We start from the raw sequence: 10,191 nt of genomic DNA on the forward strand, positions 1-10,191 counted from the left end.
AGAGAGAGAGAGAGAGAGAGAGAGAGAGAGAGAGAGAGAGAGACACGGACAGACAGACAGACAGAGAGACAGAGAGAGACAGAGACTGACAGAGAGAGACACAGAGAGAAACAGCGAGACAGAGAGACAGAGAAAAACAGAAAGAGACTGAGAGAGAGACAGAGATAGAGACCGAGACAGAGAGAGAGATAGAAACAGAGAGAGACAGACAGAGATAGAGACAGACACAGAGAAACAGATACAGAGAGAGACAGTGAGAGAGAGACAGAGAAAGAAAGAGACAGAGACAGAGACAGAGAGACAAAGAGAGAACTGAAAAAGACAAAAGCGAAAAATAGCAGGTATAATAGAGGTATTAGGACCATATTCAATATGTTAAATATAATTCTTATATTTAAGAAACTTAAATTCCAATCAAAGTACATTGAAAGATATTTGATTACATACTATCTTCTTAATATTTATGCATGAGCTAAAAATATGTCAAACAGTTCTTCTGAGAAACATTCTTGCTTTATCTAGGGACAGTAAGGAAATAGATTTCTTCATTTTTAAAAATGAGTGAAAAATATAAAGGCCCTTAAAGGATTGAACGTGGATCCTTCATCAGCACTGCAGGATGCCATTTGCCATGTGTTTCAACAAAAATCAAAGAACATAAGAAAGTGGCTGGTAGCTAAAGCCAGGATGGAGAGAGCATGCCCATGCCTGGAGAGAGAGACACACACACAGAGGTCTCTGTCTCTGTCAGAGCGCCGGGCACAGGAAAGGAGCCGTAAGCACCGGGCAGCTCTAAGCTCTCAGGGGCACAGGATAGCATGCTGCTGGCCCCCAGGCGTCATCTGCACTCTCCGACTGTGTCTCTCTCCGCCCCTCATTCAGCAGGCTGCTGGACCCCTAGCAATTTAAGTCAGAAGCCCAAATGCATGCCTGGATTCCGCTTTCTTTCTTGTTGCCCTCCCACCTGTCCAACAGTTAGAGTCAGGAATCACAAGAGAATAGATTTAAGATGGGATGCATAATTTATAGGATTATTTTGTAATAGTCACCCAAGAAGTCAAAAGCAAAAGAGTGAAACAAATGTTTCCACACACTTTAGACCCCAAGACTCCAGCTGAGGGCTGGATTCCCCCATGATGCTCTGCTTGAGTCCAGCTGGAGACCTAGAGCCCATGACAATATCTCATGCAGGCCTTTTTCAAGGACCTGCACTGGGAAGGCCCAAAGGTCATTGGTAGAAGCTAGAAAAGCTGCCCCAGAGGGATGAAGGATCTGTGCCAGCAGACTGAAGGAACTATACTGGAGCCAATAAGCGACACTCAAGAACCAGAACTTCCCCTTCAAAAGACCACAGCCATCCTCAGTGATGGCAAGGACCCGAGCTCCCCTGAGAATGAACACAGCTGAGTTCATATCAGGAAATCCAACTTGACAGGCTTCTCCAGGAGGAGCAAGGAGCACCCCATCTTTCCTTCCAGATCTCCTCTTATGCTGCTGTCAACAAACCCTGGGCAGCCCTCCATGCCCAGCACCACCCATGACTCAGTTCAGCTGGGTGCCACAAGCTGACCCTTTGCACATCCCCCACACCAGAGTGCTACCAAAGCCCCCTCCTATGCATGGCTTGGATGTCCCTTCCAGCCTCCCAACCTGTAGCCTAGGATGACCACGTTAGCTCTGGGGAGTCTTGGCTGAGGCCCTGTTCCCTCAGGCTATTCTCTGAAATATGGCTGCAGTGACCGTTTGCTGTTCCAGGGCTGCAGATACTCCAAGCCTGTGCCCTGCACCTACCTCCAGCCACCACATGCTTCTTCACGCCAGGTGACCCAGGATGTGCCGCAGTTATTTTGCTTCTTCATTGACTTAAAGAAAATCCACTTCTTCTACACGTTGTTAACTCTTGTTAATTCCAGTTCTACTTGCAAATTTCAGCTAAGGAAAGCTCTCTGGATATTTCAAAAACACAAAGATTCCTCCTAGAATTGTTCTACCCAATGATTTTTCTGGTGTTTAGAATTACAAATTTGTGATCCTGGGAGATAGCTCAGTAGCCCAAGCACCTGCCTGGCAAGTACAAGGTCCTAAGTTCAATCTCTGGTAAAAAAAAAAAAAAAAAAAAAATCATAAATTGGTTTGCTTGATTATTTCACATAAAACTTTCTACTTCTCCATATATAAGTTCTAACATGACAGGAGAGATAGCTTTGTTTTCCTTGTTTTATATTTATTTGTTCTAATCATGATCTAATATCATGTAGGGAGGGTGTGATTAGACAATTTTGTTTAATGAATTAATTGCTAATCACTTAATCACAACTTGAAATCACCCCAACTGATCACCACAAGAGAGTCAAGTCCTAAGGGTGCTTTCATTTTCAGTGTAGCTACAATGCACTAAATCAGGAACGTGCTGCTTTCTTTCACGTATAACTGTTAAACATTTATATCCTACAATAAGGGGATGCTGTCTAATAGATTGAACTATATAAAACATGGAAATTTTGCTTTCTGTATCTTCTCTTTTCACTGCCTTCTGAAAATCAAATTTGATGAAGCCACAGCATTATCAAAATGATTCCACTTACGGGGGCCAGGGAGATGGCTCAGTGGAATTAAGCACTTCCCTGGCAAGTGCAAGGGCCTGAGTTTAATCCCGAGTTCTGAAAAAAAAAAAAAAAAAAAGATTCCATTTAAATGATTTTAGTGCCAACAATATTATATGATTACAGTGTTTTAAAAACAGTTTTAGTCACCAACAGGGTCCTTTATTTCTTGCTCTTGTGTTTTAAAAGAGAGGCAGGGAAGGAAGGAGGGAGCAAGAATGACAGCGACAACTTGTGTTGGAACCTTCGAGCTAGCACCTGAAGCTCCTCCGTCCTGCTGGGCGCGGCACTGCGGCTGTCCTTCCCCAGGTCGGGTGCTGCTTCTGGTCTTTTGCCCCGTGCGTTGCTGCACAGCTTGCCTGAGAGGTGCTTCCCCACCACTTAGGCGTCCAGGACTGATGGGGTCTGAGGATGACCCTGAGGACATCTTCTGCATGATTAGGTCTGACATTTAATTTTGGCAGGAAACCGTATGAGCCTGCAAACGGGAAGGCGGACACATTCAAGCAACGTTTCCATTCGGCAGTTAGATCTGCTCCATTAGACTCTAGTTTTAACATAAAGAAGGCAGAAAATAAAAGACACTGGTAACATCCCACCAAGAAAATTACATGCGGATCTCAAAAGGCTCAGCGAGAGCTGCCTGAACTAAAGCCAGAGAGGAATAGACACATTTCTCCAAAAGAAATTAATGTAGACCCAAAGGCCACGCATGCTGCCCTCATGTAAATATCTTAAAAATCAAAAACTCAGAGAAAAAGAAAAAAAATATAATGGAGCAAATTGCACATTAATGAGAATAGATAATCAGAGGTGGTAGAAAGGAACATAAGCTACGACACAAGGCATCATCCACAAAGCAATGTTGGAAAGATAGATATAAAAACAAGAAAATCAAAGAGAATGAAGGAAAGACTGGACCAAGGTTTGAGTTAATGAGAATGTACTTGTCAGCCATTCAAAGGACAGGTGAGGGCGAGAGGATGGGTGATGAAGACGGGGAAACTCATTTCCTAAAACGGGAAAAGCCCAGCTGGACCACAGTGACCTCCTCTCTAGCTGTGTTCAGCGTTCACCTCTACTGGTAGCCATCCCCGTCCTAGGGCGGCTTGGTTTTCACAAATTTCACTTTTGTGAGGACACCACCATAAAACTGCTTCTGTCCTCCGCTCCCCGTGGGTCAGTGGTGGCGCACTGGGGGCAGCCTTGCACCATCCCGACAGCCCTCCGCAACGGAGTGCGTCTCCCGATTCCCAGTGTATGGAGTCTGGTGTGGGTGGTTGTGACACAAGTGACTGTGCTGCCTGACTACTGTAGAAAAAGACCCAATTTCCAAAAACATACCTAAATAAGGTTCTGTTATGGGCTCTGAAAAGTCTTAGTTTCCTAAAAGCCAAAGTTTATATTACACTCAATGCACTCCATGGAAAAATGTCCTCTTCATTTTATGTACTATCCTAGTTTTCAATCGTGTTTGGTGCAAATGAAGTAGTATTTGGTATAAACAAGCCAAAACTATAAGGCAGTGAACTCGTGTTCATTCCCCCTTCCTTATATAAGAAATCATGTAAGTCACTTAACTTTCCCATCCCTTCCCTTTCACACCCTCCATCAATCTCTGAAGGCAAAAAGGGCAAATGAGATCCAAGGTAGTGTTGCAAACCCTTCTTGGATGAGGAGCCAACCAGATGCAGTCAGGTCTGTCACCCATTTCTGGAGTTCTGAGCCACATAAGCCAGTGCTATTGGTGCCAGGAAACTCACAGCTCTTCCTGGAGTGGAGCCAAGAGTGGAGCCAAGAGAGGAAATTTTTGTCCGAGCACAGGAAGTGGATGCTCCTTCATAAGCCCAGTGCTGGCTCTGAAGGAGTCTGGCCACCTTCCCTGTCTCCTGTCTTCAAAGTCTTGGAACTTGGTGTGCAATCCCAGACCTGTTTTGAATTACTGTTAGGCCAGTCACTAGAATGCAGCCCTGCTGGGCCTGGAGATCTTGTGCCCAGCTGTCCTCCCAAGCACTCAGCTGAAGCTCTTGAACAGTAGTTTCCTGTGAAGGTCTGAGGAAAGCTCAGAAAACCACTCAACAATCCACATTTGTTGGCGAGCACAGCACCAGGCATATGGTCTATTTGAACGGTGCTGGGAATCCTCCAGCAAGGTTTGGAACTTCAAAGGAAGAGTTGGTTTAATTGTCATTATATCAGCCAATTACCCAATATCTCTGATCCCCTCCAATTTGCCAAGCACTGTGCAGGGCACTCTGAGGAATAAAAAGAGATAAGATGTAGTCACAGGCTCCAAGGATAGAGATGAGGTAATTACAGCAAAACAGACACAGCCCATCGCAGTCCTGTTAATGATAACGTGAATCTAAGAGAGCAGAGCGTGTGCTAGGGCAGGCAGGGATGGCTTCCCAGAGAAGGTGGAGTTGCCTGAATCTCAAAAGCTGACTTTATTTTGGACAAGTGAAGTTAAGAATGAATAATATAAGCAGAATCTTTTTTCTAAGAAAAAACAATAGCCAAGAAGAGCATTGAGGCAGACAGTATTTATTAGGAAACCTATTGTCTGGTCATCTGGTTGACCACATGTAAAGACGATTTGCTGTCAGTTAGGCATCATGCAAGGAGAAGCATATATGATGACCACGAAGCAGAACAACCGCTTGCCCTCTGAAAGTTCGCCTTTGGCTGGGGAGGTAGTCCCAGGAGTCTGTAGTTTTCGTTTTTTATTCCTGATGGTGGCACGTATAAATTGAGAAATTAGGTGATCACTTACTTAGTTTTAAGGAATAAGTCATTGACTTCAGTGATTTTTCAAGTGCTGATGGAAATGTGCTGGCGCAGTGGATGTGGAGACACGGAAGGAAACTCAGGTGAAGTCGTACTAAGGAGAGACCTCAGTTGAAAGCTGAAGGGGGATAAAAGTCACATACCTGGAAGTGTGAAGGGGAAAGTTGTTCCAGAAAATGATCGCAAGGTACAAAAGAAAAGCCCTAAGAAGGGGCGAGCTTGGCATGTTTAATGTACCATCAAAGAAAAAAAAAAAGGCCCAGAGGAGTTGATGAATGCACCTTTTCTTTTTCATACTGTATGTTGCAGGATTCCTGACATCTTAATAATGGAGTATTCACATAATTGGTTCTAGGAGTAAAATGTTTGTTAATGTTAACCTTTTCCCATCACCACATAAATACTAGAGGAGCAGACAGGATCATGAATATGATCCTGATAATGTGTAATGGAAGAGACAATATGTTAGATGATCTATGCTATATAGCTATTTTTAGAAAAAAAAAAGATGTTTTGTGCTATTAGTAAAAGTTGAAAAGCTTGATATTGTCATTGTTTACATAAATAATGATCACTTCAGAATATAGAAAAGGTATTAATAAAGCAAGACATAACATTTATGTTCAAATTATGATATTTGTTTTCTGTATAGTAAGATTACTGGTGCTGGTGACCTATTAATTTCTAAGATATGGGAGGATGACCATATTATACACCAACTTCCTTATGGCAGACAATATCCCATAGTAGGTGAAAATAAGAATCATATCAGAGAGTACACTAAAGATTTGGCTAAAGACATACTGAAGTCATTTCACAGTGACAACATCTTAAGGCAGTTAAAGTCAGTTATTAAAAAGTAAAGCTTAAAAAACAAACTATATTTTAAGTGTGTGTGTGTGTGTGTGTGTGTGTGTGTGTGTGCCTATAAAGCTATTTGATCAATCTGGGTCATGAATATATGTATACAAAGAGAAAAGCATGCACACTTTACTTCCAAAATGAATTTTTAAAAGTTTAAAAATTAAAATAATCCTATCAGTAATATTTTAGATGTGCATCTAAAACATTGATTGATTATATTCTCTAATATTAGAAAATATTGGTTAATATTGGTTAATATTCTCTAAATCACTGTGTATGTACAATAAACTGTAAAGAGGAATTGTTGTTGTTGTTTATGCATTTGGTACAGGGTCTCACTATGCAGCTCGGACTGGCACTGTGTGTCTGGGGTGGGGCCTCCATGGCATGTGGTGCCGGGAATCAAACCCAGGTCCCTACACTTGCATATGCAGCTGCTTAGACCACCAGGCTATCTCCACAGCCCATAAAGAGAAATTTTAAGACTCTTTTTCAAAGGCTCCTTCTCCGTAGAACATTTTCTTTGTCATGTTAGCACTGGAAGGCTGACAATAGTTGAACTTTATTGTGCCCCTTATTTAAAAATCTGGAAAACTTTAATGAATTAAACCATTTGATGCCCCCTGGGAAATCACAACACATAGAGAGAGCTGTTCCTTTAGCAACTCTTACCACATTCTGTGCTAGCCAATCAGCTCTATTTAAAATCCACTTATGCAGATATACAAAAATTAATTCCCTGGTCACATCAAGAAAGAAAATATTCTGCTGCAAGAGTGTAGTGTATTAATATACTGCCAACTTGGACCTCCTAGAGAATTGTATTGAGGCAGTTTCATTATCCCCAATCTTTGGATAAAAGAGAAGTCCTATGGTTGACATATGTAAGCACACCTATGTTTACATCCTCTAAATCTTGCAGAATCTTTTAAAAAGCATAACATTACACACACCATTTGTGCTTAACTATCCTGTCTCTTAGCTATGAACACACAAATGCATTGTACTTTCAACAGGAACAGACATGGCTATGAGGATTTTCCTTGGAAAGTGAAGCTGTTTGGATATTCTGTTTTATTTTGTTGACACAGGTACATGCTCAGTGACTAATGGGCATATTTCTGGTGATATTAGATGGGAATGTTAGCATTTGTTTTCCTTTAATGTTTTATTGGCATCTTTGACATGTTATAAAACAAGCATTTACTACTGAGTATACATGCCCTTCCTCTTCTTTGTTTCTTTAATTAATGTATTGATCAATACTGAACCTATAGGACCAGGCTCATTGAGGCAGACTGCCTGTCCCTCCCACTAGAGAGTATTGCTGCACTCCACATGTTTGCAGGAGAAGAAAAAATATGGGCAAGACTGCAACATGTGGAGGCAGAAGATTTCATTAAAGACTTCTGGCAATAGTACCTTAAAGAGATTTCAAAAATAATTGTGCTTTATCACTTCTTCTGTGCTATTGCAAAGAACAAGGAGTTTAAGAGGACCAAATACAGCTCTCTGATTTACATTTAATGGAAGAAGTAATAAAGTTTAATTGTATACTTGAGCATGGGGTGTCATATCCAGTACATCTGATCAATAATTCATTGATTGCTTTTGGCTCAAAGGGAAATCTGAAAGAAAATTTAGCCAGAGGGAGCTTGTAGAGCCGTAGCTTCATCATCTCTATTAATTATGCTTTTCCCAAATTTGGATCATTAGGCCACCAAAGTGACAGCAGATGGCGAGCAAACTGGACAGGACGCCGAAAGGACGAGCACGAGAGCGAAGTCCTTAGGAGAATTCATTAAGGAGCTTGTCCAGGATGCAGAAGGTATTAGAAAAATCACATTTTCATCATTATTTTTCCCAACAGAAAAATAAAGAAAGACATTTCACAGAGCTGGAACTTCTCTCCTAAGAAGTGACACTCCTCAGTGTAAGCGTTGAGTACTGAACATGTATTTTAGTTCATAAATGTCAAGGGCTTCATCTGCTAGGCACCTGTGACCTGCGGTGTTCCTAGGATGGCGACAGCCGATGGGTCAGTGACTAGGAATGCAGAAGGGCAGTGAGACGTGGGAGGGTGGCTCTTGTGCTTAGATGACTCAGGGGAACCCTGCGCTGTGCCACTTTTGTGGTTCAAAACTATTTAAATAGTTCTAATTTTCTAAACAGTTAATTTTATGACTCCACTTAGGACAAGAAAGCAGCACTTTAATTTTTCAAGGTAGCCTTTTGGATACCTGGCATTTTAATGAACAGCTGGTGCTTGGGATTTGCAAGTGCTACTTCATCAGAAGTTCCCTGTCCTCAGCCCACAATTCCTGAGGAGTTCGTTCTTGGCATCTACTAGTATGGTCGAGGATTAAAGTGGAATCCATTTTTGGGCAAGAGCCCAGATAGAAATATACTGAAAACAGATGCTGCCCCATCGCACAGAAAGAAGGAGCTCTGAGGTATCTACTGACACGTAATAAACGCATGCATGTTAAGAGATCAAAAAGTGCCTTTTTTCTTATTTAAAGATAAGTAATTATTCTACAACGTTATGTAGTTTAGATATTTTACTTTTTAACATAGCCAGACAAATAAAGACCTGAACTAACCTTCAAGGAAGATCCTGACTGGTAATTTTGAAACATCAGTGGCCAAGATTCCCAAAGATTCCCCAGTGTAGAAAGCAACAGAGTTAATATTGGAGGGATAGTCTCAGGTAAGCCACGTCAAAATCTGAAAGAGAAGCTGTTTCTAGAAAACTCTTGGTTAACTTGGTGTGGGATCTCCTCTGCTAGATGAAATGGTCAAGCTTTTGCTGCTGTTATTTTCTATTTATGCTGCTGGAAAAGCTTCCCTTGCCCCTAAAACACCTCACCACAGCACAGAACAGCCGCCCTCCCTGAGGATCCTAGAAGCCCCAGTCTGTACTCCGAGAACGTCCATCCCTTCCACCTGGATCCTCCTACACTCAAAGCCAATTCATCCAAGGGACTCCTCTTAAGATGATTTCAGTTAAATATTGGTATGTGAGAATAAACTGCTAATAGGTGTCTGAATAGCCTCCTGCATCATCACTGCTTAGTTTCTTCTCTGTGGTAAGACGTCCACCCCCAACACATAGAGACCCAGATTCACAGTGACTCTTTTGTTGATGGTAGCTTAGCTGGTTGGGTGCCTGGCTACCACTGTGCAGATTGAGCACCTCAGAAAGGCAGAGTGGAGATAGTATTTACCCAACGCTTCAGTGAGGAGCTGTATTCTCTGCTTCATACACCAGAATAAAGGACTACCTTGTCACCCAAGCTCTATTTCCTTAGGTGTGCGCAGCTCGGGTGACCTGATTGCATCTGTCTAACTGGGGCGTCTTTCTTAACCTATGCGAGGGGCCACAGTGATAGCTCTTTCAGATCTTGACATGGCTTACCTGAGACTATTCCTCAGATATAAACTCCATTGCTTTCTGCACTAGGGAATCTTTGGGAATCTTGGCCACTGATGTTTCACTAATGTCTCATCATCTTAAGAGGAGTCCCTTGGATGGACTGGCTCTGAGTGTAGGAGGATCCAGAGGAGAGAAAGAGAGACACCAGGCACTTCGCTGGCAGTGCTATTGGGCAGAATGTTAGCAGTTGTTCACATTGAAATTTAAATGTAAATATAATGGAGCTACCCTAGATTATCACATTGGTAGATTACAAGACTTGGCAGATTAGGCTACAGGAGAGAAAAAGGGAGAAAAAGAAAGGAGAAGAAAAGAGAAAACAATGGAGAGGATGAAGGAAGAGGAGGGGAGGAGAGACATCCCCAAAGGCTTTTGACACATTTGTCTCTGTCTCTGTCTCTCTCTGTCTCTGTCTCTCTGTCTCTGTTTCTGCCTCTGTCTTTGTCTTTCTGTCTCTGTTTCTGCCTCTGTCTTTGTCTCTCTGTCTCTGTCTCTGTCTCT

The 10,191-nt window shown here is 42.2% G+C and overlaps 1 protein-coding gene across 1 annotated transcript in view; it reads left to right on the forward strand.

Annotated features, from left to right (window-relative positions):
- The window catches only part of Lama2 (laminin subunit alpha 2), a 639,722-nt gene that overhangs the window by 506,741 nt on the left and 122,790 nt on the right, over nucleotides 1-10,191 (forward strand). Inside the window, exon 35 of the mRNA XM_023714262.1 lies at nucleotides 7,971-8,082. Within this exon, the coding sequence (XP_023570030.1) occupies nucleotides 7,971-8,082 (112 nt within the window). The remainder of the gene's footprint in view (nucleotides 1-7,970; nucleotides 8,083-10,191) is intronic.

This window comes from Octodon degus, unplaced genomic scaffold (assembly GCF_000260255.1).
Source record: "Octodon degus isolate 3935 unplaced genomic scaffold, OctDeg1.0 scaffold00034, whole genome shotgun sequence".
Classification (NCBI taxonomy): domain Eukaryota; kingdom Metazoa; phylum Chordata; class Mammalia; order Rodentia; family Octodontidae; genus Octodon; species Octodon degus.